Genomic DNA, 23577 nt, shown 5'->3' on the forward strand with positions numbered 1-23577 from the left:
TATGCCAACTCTTAGTTTAAAAAATGCAAAAGAAGCTAGTCAGCAGACTCAAACTTGAAGCAGACCCGCTTCCCTCTGAAGCAATGATTTGCTATACTTCCTAGATAATCCTTCAGAAAAGTCTTTCTATATGTTAATATAAATAGTTCAGAATACCAAGACAGAGGTACAGAACAGGACATGAACAGGTCACATGACATAACTGGTCTTGCTCCACAGTTACTACAATGAAGTCCACAGGAGCAGGTGGGGAAGGAAACCGACACAATCCAATGATGCAGTTGTCATTAAACCCAGATCATGATTCTCTTCCTATTACCTGATGATCAGTTGTTTAGTTAGATGCAATGGAAATAAAACTGAAAGAAATATGAAGAGGAAATAAAAAATGAAAGGTATGTCTCAACATTTTTTATTTTTGGTGAAGTCAAATGGTTTCCACCACTGAGCAAACTGCAGTACTTTCTTCCTCTGATCCTCAAAGCTTTCTCGGATCCCTTTCCTCCAAAGTCTTGGTTCTACATCCAGCATCCCACCAATGATTTCCTTTCAAAGAATGAGAAAAATACAAACACGTGCATGTATAAATACTAAAAACAGGAATGAAACTATTTCAATTTATTCTGTTACTAAATATAACATTAAGTAGTTCTCCGTGAGGATCAAATTTTACATAGGTATTAGTTTCAAGTTAAAAATAAACATTCTTTTCATTTAGTTCTAACTATGCAAACCCTGTGATTCTAGGGGTCCTAGCTGTGTCTCCTGTCAAACAATTTGTCTATTTTGTTGCTTGTTAACACATCTATCAGACAGCAGCAAAGGGGAGGAAGAGAAAATGGAATTTAACTAATTTGGTCCTTATTAGCTGCTCTGGTAAAAGTTTGAAGAAAAAGTTGATCAACATGTAGCAATTATTAACTTGGTTGTTCAACTACAGTTGAATCTCCGGCTAATGTTCTCCCTACTACCCAGTATAGTTAAAAGCCAGTTTCTTCTCCTATTAGCTGTAGATATTTTTTCAGGAAACAAAATCATATTTTAGTACTAATCTAAGCAAACCAAGAATTAGAAATTATAAATCACCTTCATTTAAAAAGTCACATTCCCAAGCCCTGAAAGGAATGGATTTCTGACTGTCTGCTTATTACTCTAGATCATTTCCTTCATGATCCTCTTCCTGTGCTATCAGCTACAGAAATTAATCAAATTTATGATAGTGAGTATCCATGTACAGAAAGATATGGGGGAGATTTATAATGCTTCGAGGAAGGGAAGTACGGTAATACAGGAAAATCTTGGGCTAAGGGTTGAGTTCTGCATATTCAGTCTAGGTCTGCAGGATTGTGTGGTAAGACCTTGGACATAATCACTCTAAGACATAGGTTCTTCATCTTAACAAATATACTAAAGGGACATACTATGTACAAGCAAGTGCCAAATATTGTAGGGGATACAGAGATAACTAAAATACATTTCTCTGTCTTCAGAAAGCTCATAACAGAATGTGGAGCTGTGGTGGGAGTTATAAAGCAGAATAAGGCAAATGTCAAAGCAGACTACATGGAAACTCAAAAAGGAAGAAGATTCTAATTGTTGGATAAATCAGGAAAAGCTTCATGGAAAAGGAAATCTCTTTTCAGTGGGAAAGGGAAATAAAGGGGTTAAGAGAGACATAGTTTAAAAAGAGGGCACATTTAGATTTAATGCAAGAGTTTCTTGGCACCAGCCAATCACTAGCAATGTAGTTTAAGAAAGCCTAGCTTATAAATTGATCTAAAACTGTCTATAAAGCATCAAGTTTTGTCTCATGGGTACCATATAAGGACTGATTCTTGTTCTGTTACTGAAGCAGATGTTAATGGAAAGAGACCAACCCTTCTTGCTCTCTAAACAACTGCAGGCTGAAGGGAGTTTTGGTCTCATAGGCTGTTTCTTGGAAAGAAGATTTTGGAGAAAACGGATCAATGATGTAATGCTAACTAAAGAAGCTTTCCTTTTAACATTAAAACAGTATCATAAAAATCACAGCACATGCATAATATTGGGGGGGGCGATCTCCCAATTAAATTTATGCAAGTTAAAAAATTGATATTTTATGTCATTTTCACTAGAATTAAGTTTTCTTTTTTTGAAAGAAATAAATGCAGAGTCATAAAGCTTTGAGTTATAAAGCTCTATTGAATAACAACAGAATTTTTCAGAGCAATGAAAACAAATTTCTAATTAACTCTGGGAAAAGATATTCTGAAAAATTCTCAGACAAGTTTCTGTAACATATCTCAACAGTTCATAGATGAATGTGATTTTAGGCCTCTAGCTAACCTTTAAGGATAACAGCATAAACATTTTTGAGTCCAAACCTCTTACATGTCACTATTCTTTGCAGAAAATGATCTTACACAGGAGATGAAAGTGGGGAGGAAGAACAGGGAACAATGGACAGAGTTCATCTAGGCTCCTCTAATTTAGAGAGAAAGGCCTGAGTTATACTAGATTGAAAGGTCACTTCTAGAGCTGTTATTGCCCAGACTTCTTTTGATTGCTTCAATAGCTACACTAATTTCATTCTAGTCCCTGATACTAACTTACATACTTCCCAGATACTCAGTAGACCTTAAATTTAAGGACTATAACCCTAGAAGGCAATCTGTAGTAACAGAAAAAATCCACTAGCAAGAAATGGAAGATCTACACTCTAGTATCTGTCCAGAAACTATCTGTGTGAAATGAGTGACACATTCTTGGACTATATCGTTCTTAATTATAAATGAAGATGTGAGATCATTTGTTCTCTAGTTCAACCATGAGCTTATGCACCCCTTGTTTCTGTCACTTAGCACATGACCATGGGGAAGTTATATAGCCTCTCTGTAGCTCAGTTTCATCATCTATAAAATGAAAGTATAAAAATATCTATATAATAGAGTTATTGTGAGCATTAAATGAGTGCTCAGAACAGTAACAGGCTCATTGTAAACCCTCAATGAGTGCGTTATCATCATTATCAATTATCATCAATCACTCTCAGCACAAGCCTGGCTGACTCCACAGGAAAAACATTATAGTCACCATTGACACTGTCAACAAATGTTTGGTTACAAAGTAATATTCCTGTTATAAATATTCTGGGATATATTTATTAACAGTTTCTGGGTACTCCCTCTAAAACTTGGGTGGAACAGTAATAACCAACTTCACTATATATTGTGCCCAAAGTTTTGATTTCCCTTCAAAAGAAAAGTGTTACAAAATTGCTAAACTCTGGTACTTTACTAAATTTGTGAGCATACCTTTCCAAAGTAATGAGGGAATTTGTGTTGATCTTCAATGACATGGGCAAACCCTCCCTGGAGGCCAAAATTCACAGAGAAGTAAGGTAAGCCTCTGGGTACCTAAATAAACAGATAAATCACACATGAATACAGCATGAAATCAGAAAGTTATGCTTAATCCCTCTTCCTAATTAAGCATCCCTCAAAACAAACGTATACACTGAATTTCCAGTTCTATAGGTATTTAAACAATAACCTAACTTCTTAAATAAAACATTTCATTTGGTAGCCTTTCAGCTAGATAGTGCTTTATAATATCCAGCAATTATAATCAGAACCAATTATTTTTGTCTTATGGGGAAACAGGAAAGAAAAGGCATTTTTAAAATATATAACAACCGAGTAATTTTCCTTAAACTATGCAAATAGAGATTAAGGATATACTTTCTTATATTTTCCTCACAATGCAGAGGTATAACATTCCTGAGATTATACTGCTATTTATTGATCAAAGATAAATTAAACATGAACAATCATAGTTTTTTATTAACTGGTGAGGTGGGTATAGAAATTTTTAGTTTACCAACCTTGTTTCAAAATATTTCCATGATTAGCTATTATCTTTCCCTGTCTTTTATCCCTCCCTCTTTCTATACACACTCATGCACAGACACACAAACACACACACACGTGTGCATGCATGAAGTATTTTAAACACTATCTTGATTGGAAAAGGCCATAATTTCTAGCTTTAAAAGTTAAGTAGATCTTGTGTCCTTGCAAGTTTTTCCTTCAAGCCCTTATTCTGTCACTAGAAAGTATTCAAACTGTCAATTTAAAGTAATATCTCTCTCCTCTAATACCCTTATACAGTCAGCATTTACTAATTTTGGCAGTGAATTACATATTTCTACTTAACTATATATATTTTGTATTGTGTCCTCAGGAAGGCATGACTTGGAAAGAGATAGTATGGTAGGGTGGAAGAAGAGTGGTCATCTTGAAATAGTATAAAGCAATTAAAATTGGGGATTATAAAGACTTGTTCAGGTTATAGGAAAAGCATAATTAAAAAATAATCAGTTTACAAAATAGTACAATACGTAAAATGCAGAGAAATGGGTTACTACTTTGTGCTTTTTAAAAATATTTTCACATTTTAAAATAAAATGTGAAAACATGTATGACACAGACAATTAGGAAAAAAATAAAGAGAAAGACAAGGCTCTAATCACAGCTCTGATACTTATAACTACGTAACTTCAGGCAAGTTATTTAACATCTGTGAGTCTCATGAGAAATATGAAGAGCTCAGAAGTCTGCTGTGAAGATCAAATAGAAAAATGTATATAAATGCTTGGCACAGAGAATATTATTCAAATATGACTTTCATTTCCATCTATTAATAGCACTTTGTGCAAATCTGATAGTCAAAAAGAAATGGAAGGCTCCGTTAAAAAAAAAAAAAATATATATATATATGTATATATTTTTAACATCTTTATTGGAGTATAATTGCTTTACAATGGTGTGTTAGTTTCTGCTTTATAACAAAATGAATCAGCTATACATATACATATATCCCCATATCTCTTCCCTCTTGCGTCTCCCTCCCTCCCACCCTCCTTACCCCACCCCTCTAGGTGGTCACAAAGCACAGAGCTGTTCTCCCTGTGCTATGCAGCTGCTTCCCACGAGCTATCAGTTTTACATTTGGTAGTGTATATGTGTTCATGCCACTCTCACACTTTGTCCCAGTTTACCCTTCCCTCTCCCTGTGTCCTCAAGTCCATTCTCTAGTAGGTCTGTGTCTTTATTCCCAATGCTGCACCTAGGTTCTTCATGATCATTTTTTTTTAATATTCCATACATATGTGTTAGCATACGGTATTTGTCTTTCTTTTTCTGACTTTCTTCACTCTGTATGACAGACTCAAGGTCCATCCACCTCACTACAAATAACTCAATTTCGTTTCTTTTTATGGCTGAGTAATATTCCATTGTATATATGTGCCAATTCTTCTTCTTTATCCATTCATCTGTTGATGGACACTTAGGTTGCTTCCATGTCCTGGTTACTGTAAATAGAGTTGCAATGAACATTGTGGTACATGACACTTTTTGAATTATGGTTTTCTCAGGGTATATACCAAGAAGTGGGATTGCTGGGTGGTATGGTATTTCTACTTTTAGTTTTTTAAGGAAGCACCATACTGTTCTCCATAGTGGCTGTATCAATTTACATTCCCACCAACAGTGCAAGAGGGTTCCCTTTTCTCCACACCCTCTCCAGCATTTACTGTTTGTAGATTTTTTGATGATGGCCATTCTGACAGGTGTGAGGTGATACCTCATTTTAGTTTTGATTTGCATTTCTCTAATGATTAATGATGTTGAGCATTCTTTCATGTGTTTGTTGGCAATCTGTATATCTTCTTTGGAGAAATGTCTATTTAGGTCTTCTGCCCATGTTTGGATTGGGTTGTTTGTTTATTTGATATTGAGCTGCATGAGCTGCTTGTAAATTTTGGAGATTAATCCTTTGTCAGTTGCTTCATTTGCAAACATTTTCTCCCATTCTGAGAGCTGTCTTTTGGTCTTGTTTATGGTTTCCTTTGCTGTGCAAAAGTTTTGAGTTTCATTAGGTCCCATTTTTTAATTTTTGTTTTTTTTGCATTTCTTTAGGAGATGGGTCAAAAAGGATCTTGCTGTGACTTATGTCATAGAGTGTTCTGCCTATGTTTCCCTCTAAGAGTTTTATAGTGTCTGGCCTTACATTTAGGTCTTTAATCCATTTTGAGTTTATTTTTGTGAATGGTGTTAGGGAGTGTTCTAATTTCATTCTTTTACATGTAGCTGTCCAGTTTTCCCCGCACCACTTATTGAAGAGGCTGTCTTTTCTCCATTGTATATTCTTGCCTCCTTTATCAAAAATAAGGTGACCATAGGTGCATGGGTTTATCTCGGCTTTCTATCCTGTTCCATTGATCTATATTTCTGTTTTTGTTCCAGTACCATATTGTCTTGATTACTGTAGCTTTGTAGTATAGTCTGAAGTCAGGGAGTCTGATTCCTCCAGCTCCGTTTTTCTTTCTCAAGATTGCTTTGGCTATTTGGGGTCTTTTGTATTTCCATACAAATTGTGAAATTTTTTGTTCTAGTTCTGTGAAAAATGCCTTTGGTAGTTTGATAGAGATTGCATTGAATCTGCAGACTGCTTTGGGTACTAGAGTCATTTTCACAATGTTGATTTTCCAATCCAAGAACATGGTATATCTCTCCATCTGTTTGCATCACCTTTAATTTCTTTCATCAGTTTCATAGTTTTTTGCATACAGGTCTTTTGTCTCCTTAGGTAGGTTTATTCCTAGGTATTTTATTCTTTTTGTTGCAGTGGTAAATGGGAGTGTTTTCTTAATTTCTCTTTCAGATTTTTCATCATTAGTGTATAGGAATGCAAGGGATTTCTGTGCATTAATTTTGTATCCTGCTACTTTGCCAAATTCATTGATTAGCTCTAGTAGTTCTCTGGTAGCATCTTTAGGATTCTCTATGTATAGTATCATGTCATCTGCAAACAGTGACAGCTTTACTTCTTCTTTTCTGATTTGGATTTCTTTTTCTTTTCTGATTGCTGTGGCTAAAACTTCCAAAACAATGTTATATAATAGTGGTGAGAGTGGGCAATCTTGTCTTGTTCCTGATCTTAGTGGAAATGGTTTCAGTTTTTCACCATTGAGGACGATGTTGGCTGTGGGTTTGTCATATATGGCCTTTATTATCATTAAAATATTTTTGCTACCTGAAGTAGATCAACGTGTGAGACATGAATTTGAATGGCTAAAATCATGTTGTAGACTACCATCAATTAAAAAGCAGTACTTTGAGGAAGAGATAACTTCAGAAAGCAATTTATGATGATAGTGCCCATGCTTTTTGTTTGTATTACACTGTGTTTGGCAGAAAAAATGGCTTCCATGTTATGTTGTATGGCAAAAAGGACTTTGCAGATACAATTAAGTTAGGGGTCTTGAAATGGGGAGATTATCCTGGGTTATATAGCATATGATAGGAGGATCAGAGTCAGAGAAAGACTGGAAAATGCTATACTGGTTGACTTTGAACACAAAGGAAAGAACCACAAGCCATGGAATGCAGGTGGTTTCTAGAAACGAAAAAGGCAAGGGAATGGATTCTCCCTGAGAGCCTCCAAAGGAAAAAAAAAAAAAAAAAAGTAGGCCTGCTAACACCTTGACTTAGCCCAGTAAAACTGAGTTCATATTTGTGACTTCCAGAACTATGAGATAACAAATGTGCTGTTTTTAAAGCACTAAGTTTGTGGTAATTTGTATATATCAATACATACCAAAGCTCAACAACATATGGCATAATTGCCAAGATGGCAAAATGAACACATTATTTCTAAACAAAGAACAGTTGCGTGCCACAAGAACTCTTCTCTCACTGCAGGCAGAAAAGGTACAACCTAATGTCTTGCCTGAAGAGTTGTGAGTCGGTAGGCATTGCAAAGGATTCAGTATAAAAGTATATGTACATTTAGCACTTCCTTTTCCTGCCTTGACCAGCCAGAGGGATAGAAGTTGGAACATTGGCACCACCCATGAAGAGTACTGACAGAATTACAGCAAAAAATTTTACTGATGATAGGAAAACAGTAGTATTTGAGCTTTCCCCTTTTAATATTCCAGATTTTAATCCTGACTTCGTATAATTGTCCTCATATTTGATGGTCTTAGGGTAAACCCAAATTTTCCTTGAGGTGGACTTTGCTTAGCTTTGAAGCTCAAACCCAAGACGTCTTAGATGTTTTTCACTGCTACAGTTAACACAAAATTACAGTTAAAAATCATATTAAAAAGTAGAGGGGGAGAATTGGGAAGATGGCGGGGGGAATCGGGAAGATGGCGGAAGAGTAAGACACGGAGATCACCTTCCTCCCCACAGATACACCAGAAATACATCTACACGAGGAACAACTCCTACAGAACACCTACTGAACGCTGGCAGAAGACCTCAGACTTCCCAAAAGACAAGAAACTCTCCACGTACCTGGGTAGGGCAAAACAAAAAAGAATAAACAGAGACAAAAGGATAGGGACGGGACCTGCACCAGTAGGAGGGAGCTGTGAAGGAAGAACAGTTTCCACACACTAGGAAGCCCCTTCGCGGGCAGAGACTGCGGGTGGTGGAGGGGGAAAGCTTCGGGGCGGAAACTCCGGAAGAGAGCACATCAACAGGGGTGCGGAGGGCAAAGCGGAGAGATTCCCGTACAGAGGATTGGTGCCGACCAGCACTCACCAGCCCGAGAGGTTTGTCTGCTCACCTGCTGGGGCGGGCACGGCTGGCAGCTGATGCTCGGGCTTCGGTAGGAGTGCAGGGAGAGGACTGGGGTTGGCGGCATGAACACAGCCTGCAGGGCGTCACTGCACCACGGCTAGCCGGGAGGGAGTCCGGGGAAAACTGTGGACCTGCCGAAGAGGCAAGAGACTTTTTCTTGCCTCTTTATTTCCTGGTGCACGAGGAGAGGGGATTAAGAGTGCTGCTTAAAGGAGCTCTAGAGACGGGCGCGAGCCGCGGCTAACAGGGCGGACCAGAGAGACGGGCATGAGACGCTAAGGCGGCTGCTGCCACCAACAAGAAGCCTGTGTGCGAGCACAGGTCACTATCCACACCTCCCTTCATGGGAGCCTGTGCAGCCCGCCACTGCCAGGGTCCTGGGATCCAGGGAAAACTTCCCGAGGAGAACGCATGGCAAGCCTCAGGCTGGTGCAACGTCCTGCCGGTCTTTGCCGCCGCAGGCTCGCTCCGCATTTGCACCCCTCCCTCCCCCCCGCCTGAGAGAACCTGAGTCCCTGAAGCAGCTGCTCCTTTAACCCCGTCCTGTCTGAGCGAAGAACAGACGCCCTCCGGCGACCTACACACAGAGGCAGGGCCAAATCCAAAGCTGAGCCCCGGGAGCTGTGCGAACAAAGAAGAGAAAGGGAAGTCTCTCCCAGCAGCCTCAGAAGCAGCGGATTAAAGCTCCACAATCAACTTGATGTACACTGCATCTGTGGAATACCTGAATAGACAACTAATCATCCCAAATTGAGGAGGTGGACTTTGATAGCAAGATTTATTATTTTTTCCCCTTTACCTCTTTTTGTGTGTATGTGTATGCTTCTGTGTGAGATTTTGTCTGTATAGCTTTGCTTTCACCATTTGTCCTAGGTTTCTATCCATCCGTTTTTTTATTCAGAGCCGTGTGCATGAAAGGCTCTTGGTGCTGCAGCCAGGAGTCAGGGCTGCACCTCTGAGGTGGGAGAGCCAACTTCAGAACACTGGTCCACAAGTGACCTCCCAGCTCCAAATAATATCAAACGGCGAAAATCTCCCAGAGATCTCCATCTCAACACCAACACCCAGCTTCACTCAATGACCAGCAAGCTACAGTGCTGGACAACCTATGCCAAACAACTAGCAAGACAGGAACACAACCCCACCCATTAGCAGAGAGGCTGCCTAAAATCATAATAAGTCCACAGACACCCCAAAACACACCACCAGACGTGGACCTGCCCACCAGAAAGACAAGATCCAGCCTTATCCACCAGAACACAGACACTAGGCCCCTCCACCAGGAAGCCTACACAACCCACTGAACCAACTTTAGCCAATGGGGACAGACACCAAAAACAACAGGAACTACGAACCTGCAGCCTGCAAAAAGGAGACCCCAAACACAGTAAGATAAGCAAAAGGAGAAGACAGAAAAACACACAGCAGATGAAGGAGCAAGGTAAAAACCCACCAGACCTAACAAATGAAGAGGAAATAGCCAGTCTACCTGAAAAAGAATTCAGAATAATGATAGTAAGGATGATCCAAAATCTTGGAGATAGAATGGACAAAATGCAAGAATCAGTTAACAAGGACCTAGAAGAACTAAAGATGAAACAAGCAACGATGAACAACACAATAAATGAAATTAAAAATACTCTAGATGGGATCAATAGCAGCATAACTGAGGCAGAAGAACGGATAAGTGACCGGGAAGGTAAAATAGTGGAAATAACTACTGCAGAGCAGAATAAAGAAAAAAGAATGAAAAGAACTGATGACTATCTCAGAGACCTCTGGGACAACATTAAATGCACCAACATTCGAATTATAGGGGTTCCAGAAGAAGAAGAGAAAAAGAAAGGGACTGAGAAAATATTTGAAGAGATTATAGTTGAAAACTTCTCTAATATGGGAAAGGAAATATTTAGTCAAGTCCAGGAAGCACAGAGAGTCCCATACAGGATAAATCCAAGGAAAAACACGCCAAGACACATATTAATCAAACTGTCAAAAATTAGATACAAAGAAAACATATTAAAAGCAGCAAGGGAAAAACAACAAATAACACACAAGGGAATCCACATAAGGTTAACAGCTGATTTTTCAGCAGAAACTCTGAAAGCCAGAAGGGACTGGCAGGACATACTTAAAGTGAAGAAGGAGAAAAACCTACAACCAAGATTACCCTACCCAGCAAGGATCTCATTCAGATATGATGGAGAAATTAAAACCTTTACAGACAAGCAAAAGCTGAGAGAGTTCAGCACCATCAAACCAGCTTTACAACAAATGTTAAAGGATCTTCTCTAGGGAAGAAACACAAGAGAAGAAAAGACTTACAATAACAAACCCAAAACAATTTAGAAAATGGGAATAGGAACAGGCATATCCATAATTACCTTAAGTGTAAATAGATTAAATGCTCCCACCAAAAAACACAGATTGGCTGAATGGATACCAAAACAAGACCCATATATATGCTGTCTACAAGAGACCCACTTCAGACCTAGAGACACATACAGACTGAAAGTGAGGGGATGGAAAAAGATATTCCAAGCAAATGGAAACCAAAAGTAACCTGGAGTAGCAATTCTCATATCAGACAAAATAGACGTTAAAATAAAGACTACTACAAGAGACAAAGAAGGTCACTACATAATGATAAAGGGATCGATCCAAGAAGAAGATGTAACAATTGTAAATATTTATACACCCAACATAAGAGCACCTCAATACATAAGGCAAATACTAACAGCCATAAAAGGGGAAATTGACAGTAACACATTCATAGTAGGGGACTTTAACACCCCACTTTCACCAATGGACAGATCATCCAAAATGAAAATGAATAAGGAAACACAAGCTTTAAATGATACATTAAACAAGATGGACCTAATTGATATTTATAGGACATTCCATCCAAAAACAACAGAAAACACATTTTTCTCAAGTGGAACATTCTCCAGGATACATCATATCTTGGGTCACAAGTCAAGCCTTGGTAAATTTAAGAAAATTGAAATTGTTTCAAGTATCTTTTCCGACCGCAATGCTATGAGGCTACATATCAATTACAGGAAAAATCTGTAAAAAATACAAACACGTGGAGGCTAAACAATACACTACTTCATAACCAAGTGATCACTGAAGAAATCAAAGAGGAAATCAAAAAATACCTAGAAATAAATGACAATGGAGACAGGACGACCCAAAACCTACGGGATGCAGCAAAAGCAGTTCTAAGAGGGAAGTTTATAGCAATACAATCCTACCTCAAGAAACAGGAAACATCTTGAATAAACAACCTAACCTTGCACGTAAAGCAGTTAGAGAAAGAAGAACAAAAAACCCCCAAAATTAGCAGAAGGAAAGAAATCATAAAGATCAAATCAGAAATAAATGAAAGAGAAATGAAGGAAACGACAGCAAAGATCAATAAAACTAAAAGGTGGATCTTTTAGAAGATAAACAAAATTGACAAACTATTAGCCAGACTCATCAAGGAAAAAAAGGAGAAGACAGAAATCAATAGAATTAGAAAAGAAAAAGGAGAACAACTGACACTACAGAAATACAAAAGATCATGAGAGATTACTACAAGCAACTCTATGCTAATAAAATGGACAACCTGGAAGAAATGGACAAATTCTTAGAAATGCACAACGTGCGAAGACTGAATCAGGAAGAAATAGAAAATATGAACAGACTAATCACAAGCACTGAAATTGAAACTGTGATTAAAAACCTTCCAACAAACAAAATCCCAGGACCAGATGGCTTCGCAGGCGAATTTTATCAAACATTTAGAGAAGAGCTAACACCTACCCTTCTCAAACTCTTGCAAAATATAGCAGAGGGAGGAACACTCCCAACCTCATTCTACAAGGCACCACCACCCTGATACCAAAACCAGACAAGGATGTCACAAAGAAAGAAAACTACAGGCCAATATCACTGATGAACATAGATGTAAAAATCCTCAACAAAATACTAGCAAACAATCCAACAGCACATTAAAAGGATCATACACCATGATCAAGTGGGGTTTATTCCACGAATGCAAGGATTCTTCAATATACACAAATCAATCAACATGATACACCATATTAACAAATTGAAGGAGAAAAACCATATCATCATCTAAACAGATGCAGAGAAAGCTTTTGACAAAATTCAACACCCATTTATGATAAAAATCCTGCAAAAAGTAGGCATAGAGGGAACTTACCTCAACGTAATAAAGGCCATATTAGACAAACCCACAGTCAACATCATCCTCAATGGTGAAAAACTGAAAGCATTTCCACTAAGATCAGGAACAAGACAAGGTTGTCCACTCTCACCACTCTTATTCAACATAGCTTTGGAAGTTTTAGGCACAGGAATCGGAGAAGAAAAGGAAATAAAAGGAATCCAAATCGGAAATGCAGAAGTAAAGCTGTCACTGTTTGCAGATGACATGATACTATACATAGAGAATCCTAAAGATGCTACCAGAAAACTACTAGAGCTAATCAATGAATTTGGTAAAGTAGCAGGATACAAAATTAATGCACAGAAATCTCTTGCATTCCTATACACTAATGATGAAAAATCTGAAAGTGAAATCAAGAAAACATTCCCATTTACCACTGCAACAAAAAGAATAAAATATCTAGGAATAAACCTACCTAAGGAGACAAAAGACCTGTATGCAGATAATTATAAGACACTGATGAAAGAAATTAAAGATGATACAAATAGATGGAGAGATATACCATGTTCTTGGATTGGAAGAATCAACATTGTGAAAGTGACTCTACTACCCAAAGCAATTTACAGATTCAATACAATCCCTATCAAACTACCACTGGCATTTTTCACAGAACTAGAACAAAATGTTCACAATTTGTATGGAAACACAAAAGACCCTGAATAGCCAAGGCAATGCTGAGAACGAAAAATGGAGCTGGAGGAATAAGGCTCCCTAACTTCAGACTATACTACAAAGCTACAGTAATTAAGACAGTATGGTACTGGAACAAAAACAAAAATATAGATCAATGGAACCGGATAGAAAGCCCAGAGATAAACCCACACACATATGTTCACCTTATCTTTGATAAAGGAGGCAAGAATGTACAGTGGAGAAAGGACAGCCTCTTCAGTAAGTGGTGCTGGGAAAACTGGACTGGGACATGTAAAAGTATGAGATTAGACCACTCCGTAACACCATACACAAAAATAAGCTCAAAGTGGATTAAAGACCTAAATGTAAGGCCAGAAACTATCAAACTCTTAGAGGAAAACATAGGCAGAACACTCTATGACATAAATCACAGCAAGATCCTTTTTGACCCACCTCCTAGAGAAATGGAAATAAAAACAAAAATAAACAAACAGGACCTAATGAAACTTCAAGGCTTTTGCACAGCAAAGGAAACCATAAACAAGACCAAAAGACAACCGTCAGAATGCGAGAAAATATTTGCAAATGAAGCAACTGACACAGGATTAATCTCCAAAATTTACAAGCAGCTCATGCAGCTCAATAACAAAAAAACAAACAACGCAATCCAAAAATGGGCAGACGACCTAAGTAGACATTTCTCCAAAGAAGATATACAGACTGCCAACAAACAGATGAAAGAATGCTCATCATCGTTAATCATTAGAGAAGTGCAAATCAAAACTACAATGAGATATCATCTCACACCAGTCAGAATGGCCATCATCTAGAAAGAATAAAAAATCTAGAAAGAATAAAAAATCTAGAAAGAATAAATGCTGGAGAGGGTGTGGAGAAAAGGAAACACTCTTGCACTGCTGGTGGGAATGTGAATTGGTACAGCCAGTATGGATAACAGTACGGAGGTTCCTTAAAAAACTACAAATAGAACTACCATACGACCCAGCAATCCCACTACTGGGCATATACCCTGAGAAAACCATAATTCAAAAAGAGTCATGTACCAAAATGTTCACTGCAGCTCTATTTACAATAGCCTGGAGATGGAAACAACCTAAGTGTCTGTCATCGGATGAATGGATAAAGAAGATGTGGCACATATACACAATGGAATATTACTCAGCCATAAAAAGAAATGAAATTGAGCTATTTGTAATGAGGTGGATGGACCTAGAGTCTGTCATACAGAGTGAAGTAAGTCAGAAAGAGAAAGACAAATACTGTATGCTAACACATATATATGGAATTTAAGAAAAAAAAATGTCATGAAGAACCTAGGGGTAAGACAGGAATAAAGACACAGACCTACTAGTGAATGGACTTGAGGACATGGGGTGGGGGAAGGGTAAGCTGGGACAAAGTGAGAGAGTGGCATGGACATATATACACTACCAAACGTAAGGTAGATAGCTAGTGGGAAGCAGCTGCATAGCACAGGGAGATCAGCTCGGTGCTTTGTGATCACCTAGATGGGTGGGATAGGGAGCGTGGGAGGGAGGGAGATGCAAGAGGGAAGAGATATGGGAACATATGTATATACATAACTGATTCACTTTGTTATAAAGCAGAAACTAACACACCATTGTAAAGCAATTATACTCCAATAAAGATGTTAAAAAAAAAAAAAGAAGATAGCTAGTGGGAAGCAGCCGCATAGCATAGTTAGATCAGCCCGGTGCTTTGTGACCACCTGGATGGGTGAACTAGGGAGGGTGGGAGGGAGGGAGACAGAAGAGGGAGGAGATATGGGAACATATGTATATGTATAACTGATTCACTTCATTATAAAGCAGAAACTAACACGTCATTGTAAAGCAATTATACTCCAATAAAGTGGTAAAAAAAAGAAAAAGTTGAGGAAGAATTCATGTGAAATCTCAATAAAATTGTCTTGTGAAAAAAGACCACTTTCTTGACAAGTTACTGAATATTATGCAACTCCTCTGCAATGAACATTCAGATCTGTTTTTTTTGTATATATCCATGAACTTCACACTACACTGCAAGGAAATAAAAAGACCCAGAGAAAGTAAACAAAATAGACATAAAAAGAGAAGCTTATACTCACAGAAATAAAAACATAAATCAACAGAGAATCAGAATGAATTACAAATATGTCAATCTCTACTAACAACCAAGAATCCACTATGGAAGAAAAAATCAGCACATCCCCAACACACACATAAAATACTTTACGTACCTACTAAGGACATAGAGTTTTTTAAAAGAAGGATAATGAGGTTTCTTCAGAATAAAAATAATGTTAAAATAAATCAAGATTGTTCACTTCATGCTCAGAAACATAATTATCATTTAAAAAAGACACTGGAAAGTTTGTTAACCTTGTAAAAAGTGACCTGCTTTGAAATTATTCTTATACTCAAGTTCTCTTCACAACTCCATCCACATAATTATCAAATCCTAAGCTAAGAGTGACCTCAAGAGGTCATCTGATTCATTCCCCAGCTACTCTCAAATAGTCTCAGATAAAACGCTATGTGGTGATTTAGAAAAGAAAACACTTCAAAGTTGAATATACAACAACCATTCCAAGAATTTGTATGTTTCTTACTGTCTCTATTGGTTATTTAAAAATATTAAAATCCTCCAGGTACTTATTTTAGGTATATATCCAGGTTTTAAAAAACAACCTTACAATAGGTACTAGATGGCTTACCAGCAAAAATACTGCATATACAGTGGTTATCATGGAGTTCACATATGTTGATGTATATCTATATCTATCGTTTTAAACTGATAGTCATTTAAGTTCAAACACATTCTAAAAGATCTATATTTTTTAATTTCCCCTTCATGCTTTCTATTTTTGATGTCATATTTTACATCTTTATGCCTATCCCTTACCTGTTCATTGATCCACTGCCTTTACTTGCCTTTAACAGTGAGGTTTTTCCCTTCCTGTATTTTCTTATTTCTTGTTTTGGTCCTTTCTTTTTCACTTGAAGAAGACCCCTTAACATTTTTTGTAAGGTCACTTTAGTACTGATGAACTCTTTAGTTTTTTCCTTTTAGCAATTTAAATATATCATGCCACTCCCTTTTGGCCTGCAAAGTTTCTGCTGAAAAACCAGCAGATAGCCTTATGGAAATTCCCTTGTCGTAACTGTTTTTTGTTGTTGACTTTAAAATTCTCTCTTTACCTTTATTTTTTCCCATTTTAGTTATTATATGTCTTGGTGTGGTTCTCTTTGGGTTCATCTTCTTTGGGACTCTCTGTGCTTCCTATACCTGGATATCTATTTCCTTCTTCAGGTTCAGGAAGTTTTCAGCCAAAATTTCATCAAATACATTTTCTATCCCTTTCTCTCTCTCTTCTCTTTCTGTGATCCCTACAATGCAAATTTAGAATGCCTGATGTTGTCCCAGAGGTCCCTTAAGCTAGGCTCATTTAAAAAATTTTTTTATTTTCCCTGTTCTGATTGGGTGATTTTCACTATATTCCAGGTTGCTTATGCATTCTTCTATATCACCTAATCTGTGGCTAATTCCTTCTAGTGTATTTTTCATTTCAGTTATTACATTCTTCAGCTCTGATTGGTACTTTTTTATATTTTCTAGTTCTTTGTTCAAATTCCCACTCTGTTCATTTATTTTTTTCCCCAACTTGAGTTAGCATTCTTATTACTATTGCTCTGAACTCCTTATCAGGTAAATTATTTATCTCTGTTTCAGTAGGGTTTTATTCATTTTTCTTTTCTTGTTTTTTCATTTGAAACATATTCCTTTGTCTGCATGACAGTAGGTGAAAGAGTTACCTATCCCGGTCTTGAAGATATGTCCTTGTGTGGGAGCATCCCAATGCAGTGTGTGTGTGCACAGTGGTTCCAGTGGGAGCTCAATCTGAAGTAAGCCCAGGGTGCCCTGACAGCCACTGCCTTGGTGGGAGGTAGAGCCAGAGCCATGTTTGAGCTGGGGCTTCTCCTATGCTCAATGGCAGTCACTGCCCTACTGGGGGTGGGATCCAGGCTCAAGAGCTGAAGCAGGAGCCCTGAGGGACCTGCACTTCTCCCAGGTGTGATGGCAGTCTCTACCTTAATTGTGAGCATGGTCAGGGACTGAGGGCTTGGGGCTGCACTTTGAAGTGATTCCACTTTTTTCTTGATGCGTGTACTTTGGTAAGAGGCTAGATCAGGGCTGGAGGAGTTGGAGCCACACAACTGAGCTGGTTCCACTCTTTCCCAAGTGTGTGCACCGACATGCACACAAGAAATGGCAGTCTCCACCCTGGGGCTGATTCCTCTCCCTCCCAAGTATGTTGCTCCCATCCTAATCAGAGGCAGGGCCAGGGTTCAACCAAGCCCTGTTCCCTCCAAGTGTGTGCATTCTTGTTGGCAATTGCAGCCTTGACCTTAGCAGGGAGCAACAGCAGAGCAGTAGGGGCTAGAGTAGAAGTCCAGTGCAAACCTGGGGGCACACTGGGGTGGTCTTGGCAAGCCAGCCAGAGCACCATGAAGATTTCAATCTGCTGCCTCCACCCTGGGACTGTGAGCAAGTCTGTGTGCAAGCTCCTCAAGAGCAGAGTTTCCATTTATTACAGCACTCAGGTAAGCCCCACTGGTTTTCTAACCCAGACAGGCTCATCTTCCTCTTGCTGGACCACAGGGATGGAATGCCTAATGTGTGGATTGAATGCTCCACTCCCCAAGGAAGATCCTGAACATGTGATTTTCTCTCCTCTCTAGGTCACTCTCTAGGGGTGTCAGTCCCAATTAGATCGCTTCTCCTCCCCTCCTATCAAACTCTGTGTGGTTCTTTCTTTACAGTCTAGGTTTCAGAAGAGCTGTTCTGCTAGTCTTTAGGTCACCTTTAGTGAGACTTGCTTTATATGTAGTTGTAGTCTTGATGTGTTTGTGAGGGGAGGTGGGTTCAGCAACATGCTACTCCACCATTTTGATTCCACCCCTCCCCTAAAATATTTTCAACTGCCATTAAAATCATGTTCTAAAAGAATCAATGGCATTGGAAATTATGATATGAGAAGTGAAAAACTTAGGCACAAAAGATGTATGTACATTAGATACCTTTTTCTATAAGATCATGAATTAGACATTTGTGGGGGCGTTGTTTTGTTTTTTAATATATTGTCTGTCCCAATTCACCAGCAAGGGAAAAGAAAAAGACCACAGGCAAATTGTAAAATTATTTGTCTAGTTCTGTGAAAAATGCCATTGGTATTTTGATAGGGATTGCACTGAATCTGTAGATTGCCTTGGGTGGTAGGGTCATTTTAACAAAATTGATTCTCCCAGTCCAAGAACATGGTATATCTTTCCATCTTTTTGTTTTATCTTCAATTTCTTGCATCAGTGCCTTATAGCTTTCAGAGTACAGCTCTTTTGCCATCTTAGTTAGATTTATTCCTAGGTATTTTATTCTTTTTGATGTGATGGTAAGTGGGATTGTTTCCATAATTTCTCTTTCTGATAGTTCATCGTTAGTTTATAGAGATGCAACAGATTTCTGTACATTAATTTTGTATTCTGCAACTTTACTGAGTTCATTGATGAGATCTAGTAGTTTTCTGGTGGTGTGTTTAGGATTTTTCTATGTATAGTATCATGTCATCTGCAAACAGTGACAGTTTTACTTCTTCCTTTCCAATTTGAATTCTTTTAATTTCTTTTTCTTCTCTGACTGTTATGGCTTGGATTTCCAAAACTATGTTGAATAAAAGTGGTGACTTTGGACATTCTTGTCTTATTCCTGACCTTAGAGGAAATGCTTTCAGCTTTTCCCCATTGAGTATGATGTCAGCTGTGGGTTTGCCATATACAGCCATTATTATGTTGAGGTATGTTCCCTGTATGCCAGTTTTCTGGAGAGTTTTTATCATAAATGGATGTTGGATTTTATCAAAAGCTTTTTCTGCATCATATGGTTTTTATTCTTCATTTGTTAATGTGGTATGTCACAGTGATTTGTGAATACTGAAAAATCCTTGCATCCCTGGGTTAAATCTCACGTGATCATGGTGAATGATCTTTTTAATGTATTGTTGGATTCATTTTGATAGTATTTGTTGAGAATTTTTGCATCTATGTTCATCAGTGATAATGACCTGTAAGTTTCTTTTTTGTGATATCTTTGGTTTTGGTATCAGGGTGATGTTGGCTTCATAGAATCAGTTTGGAAGCATTCCTTCCTCTGTAATTTTTTGGAATAGTTTCAGAAGGATAAATGGTAGAATTCACCTGTGAAGCCATCTGGTTCTAGACTTTTGTTTGTTGGGAATTTTTAAATTACTGACTCAATTTCATTACTGGTAATTGGTCTGTTCATCTTTTCTATTTTTTCTTAGTTCAGTCTTGGGAGATTGTACCTTTGAAACACTCTGAATAGCCAAAACAATCTTGAGAAAGAAAAACAAACCTGGAGGAATCATGCTCCCTGACTTCAGATTATACTACAAAGCTACAGTCATTAAAACAGTATGATACTGGCATAAAAACAGACATATAGATCAAAGGAACAGAATAGACAGCCCAGAAATAAACCCACATACTTAATGGTAAATTAATCTATGACAAAGGGGGCAAGAATATACAATGAAGAAAAGACAGTCTTTTCAATAAGTAGTGCTGGAAAAACTGGATAGCTACATGTAAAAGAATGAAATTAGAACATTCTCTAATACCATACAAAAATAAAACTCAAAATGGATTAAAACCTAAATTTAAGACTGGATACTATAAAACTCCTACAGGAAAATACATGCAGAACACTGACTGACATGAATCACAGGAATATTTTTTTGGATCAGTCTCCTAGAGTAAATGAAATAAAAGCAAAAATAAACAAATAGGACCTAAGTAAATTTAACAGCTTTTGAACAGCAAAGAAAATCATCAACAAAATGAAAAGACAAACTCCTAAATGAGAGAAAATTTTTGCAAATGATATGACCAATAAGGGATTAATATCCAACATATATAAACAGCTCATACAACTCAGTATCAAGAAACCAAAAAACCCAATTAAAAAAAAGACAGAAGAACTGAATAGATTTTTTTCCAAAGAGGCAATGAAGATGGCCAACAGGCATATGAAAAGATGCTCAACATCGCTAATCATCAGGGAAATGCAAATCAAAACCTAAACCACAATGAAATGTCACCTCACACCTTCAGAGCAGCTATCATTAAAAAGAAAACAAATAACAAATGCTGGCAAGGATGTGAAGAAAAGGGAACCCTCCTACACTGTTGGTGGGAAAGTAAAATGGTGCAGCCACTGAGGAAAACAGTATGGAGGTTTCTCAGAAAACTACAAATAGAACTACCATATGACCCAGCAATTCCTCTCTTGAGTATATATATCAGAAAAAACCCCAAAACACTCATTTGAAAAGATATATGCACCCCAATGTTCATAGCAGCATTATTTACAATAGCCAAGATATGGAAGCAACCTAAGTGTCCATTAACAGATGAATGGATAAAGAAGATGTGGTGTATATATGTATATATGGAATACTACTCAGTCATAAAAAAGAACAATTTTTGCCATTTGCAGCAACATAGATGGACTTGGAAGGCATTATGCTAAGTGAAATAAGTCAGACAGAGAAAGAGAAAGACTATATGATATCACTTATATGTGGAATCTAAAGAATACAACAAACTAGTGAATAGAAGAAAAAAGAAGCAGACACACAGATACAGAGAACAAACTAGTGGTTACCAGTACCAATGGTGGGGGGCAATACAGGGGCGGGGAAGTTGGAGGTACAAACTACTGAGTGTAAGATAGGCTGAAGGATGTTTTGTACAACACGGGGAATATAGCCAATATTTTGTAATAACTGTAAATGGAAAGTAACCTTTAAAAATTGTATTACTTTTTTTTTAATTTTTAAAAAAGACAATAGACAATGGTTTTACTTTTGAATTAAAACTACCTCCAATAATACAATGAGATTTCAACCTTTGGCCTGGGATATAATAAATAAAATAGTGAATTCTATCAGTCACATGTATCAGGTCTGGCTTTCCAAAACAAAAAATGGGAGAGAAATATTCTAGTGACATCTGCTAGAGGAGGGGTCAGCAAAATTTTAAAAACTTAAAAAACAATTTTAAAAACCTATAATAAAATTGTAATTTAAATAAAATAATTTGGGCTTTGCAGATCATAAAATTTCTATTGCAACTCTCAACTCTATCCTTGTAGCATGAAAGCAGCCAAAAACAGTACCTCTGAAACTTAAAACCTTTGGCAGCAAAGGAAACCATAAACAAGATGAAAAGACGACCCTCAGAATGCATGAAAATATTTGCAAATGAAGCAATTCACAAAGGATTAATCCCAAAATTTATAAGCAACTCATGCAGCTCAATATCAAAAAAACAAAAAACCCAATCCAAAAATGGGCAAAAGACCTAGACATTTCTCCAAAGAAGATATACAGATTGCCAACAAACACATGAAAGAATGCTCAACATCACTAATCATTAGAGAAATGCAAATCAAAACTAAAATGAGGTATCATCTCACACCAGTCAGAAAGGTCATCATCAAAAAATCTACAAACAATAAACGCTGGAGAGGGTGTGGAGAAAAGGGAACCCTCTTGCACTGTTGGTGGGAATGTAAATTGATACAGCCACTATGGAGAACAGTATGGTGCTTCCTTAAAAAACTACAAATAGAACTACCATACGACCCAGCAATCCCACTACTGGGCATATACCCTGAGAGAGCCACAATTCAAAAAGAGTCATGTACCACAATGTTCATTGCAGCTCTATTTACAATAGTCAGGACATGGAAGCAACCTAAGTGTCCATCGACCGATGAATGGATAAAGAAGATGTGGCACATATATACAATGGAATATTACTCAGCCACAAAAAGAAACGAAATTGAGTTATTTGTAGTGAGATGGATGGACCTAGAGTCTGTCCTACAGAGTGAAATAAGTCAGAAAGAAAAAAACAAATACCATATGCTAACACATATGTATGGAATCTTAAAAAAAAAAAAAAAAAAAGGTTATGAAGAACCTAGCAGCAGGACAGGAATATAGTCGTAGAGAATGGACTTGAGGACACGGGGGCGGGGTGGGGGAAGGTAAGCTGGGAAGAAGTGAGAGAGTGGCATGGACTTATATATACTACCAAATGTAAAATAGACAGCTAGTGGGAAGCAGCCACATAGCACAGGGAGATCAGCTCAGTGGTTTGTGACCACCTAGACGGGTGGGATAGGGAGGTTGGGAGGGAGACACAGAGGGAAGAGATATGGGAATATATGTATATGTATAGCTGATTCACTTTGTTATAAAGCAGAAACTAACACACTATTGTAAAGCAATTATACTCCAATAAAGATGTAAAGAAAAAAAAAAGGGAATTAGCTGTATTACTATAAAACTTCATTTACACAAACAGGCAGCAGGCTGGATTTAGCACACAGAGTGCAGTTCCCAACTCCTGCACTAGAATATTAGCTACATAAAGCCTTTGTTTTGTTCCATTATGTATAAAAAGCATGTGGAACAGTGCCTGGTAAATAGCAGGCACTCAATAAACATTCATATAATACTCTTTGAAAAGAAAAAGGAATCCCCAGTTCTATTATATATCTATTCCATTTAATGTGTATTTCTAGAAAAGAGGGAGGTCATTACAGAAGTACTCAACCTAAGGGTAACTTGTATCTAAAATCTGATCTGCAAATCAAGATTAAACTATGAAGCATGGTTAGTAAAGTCTCTAAAAGAATAATGTACCCATCATCTAACTTAACTACTGTTTTAAAGGACCATAACAGTAAACCTTTGTATAAGTAAAAAAAAAAAAAAAAAAAAAAGAGAGAGAGTTCCATGTTCAAAATAGAGCCTTTAGGAAAATGTTTTTCTCATTATAATTTCAGTAACAAGAAGGCATCTCTCCTCACTTGTCCCAGAGCCTGAGAATCCCATTAAGAGCAACTTTCATGGCAGAGTCTTATGGTTATCATAAACAATCATAGGGACTACAGTGGCAGAGC

General features: G+C 37.6%; 1 protein-coding gene across 1 annotated transcript in view; it reads right to left on the reverse strand.

Annotated features, from left to right (window-relative positions):
- Nucleotides 1–396: 396 nt before the first annotated feature.
- Nucleotides 397–23577, reverse strand: part of CWF19L2 (CWF19 like cell cycle control factor 2) — a 193664-nt gene continuing 170483 nt past the window's right edge. The window contains exons 17-18 of the mRNA XM_082660925.1: nt 3294–3395; nt 397–546 (exon numbers count right to left, since the gene is read on the reverse strand). Of these exons, the coding sequence (XP_082517051.1) occupies nt 403–546; nt 3294–3395 (246 nt within the window). The 3' untranslated portion in view covers nt 397–402. The remainder of the gene's footprint in view (nt 547–3293; nt 3396–23577) is intronic.

Source organism: Grampus griseus (assembly GCF_964374135.1).
Source record: "Grampus griseus genome assembly, chromosome: 8".
Lineage (NCBI taxonomy): Eukaryota > Metazoa > Chordata > Mammalia > Artiodactyla > Delphinidae > Grampus > Grampus griseus.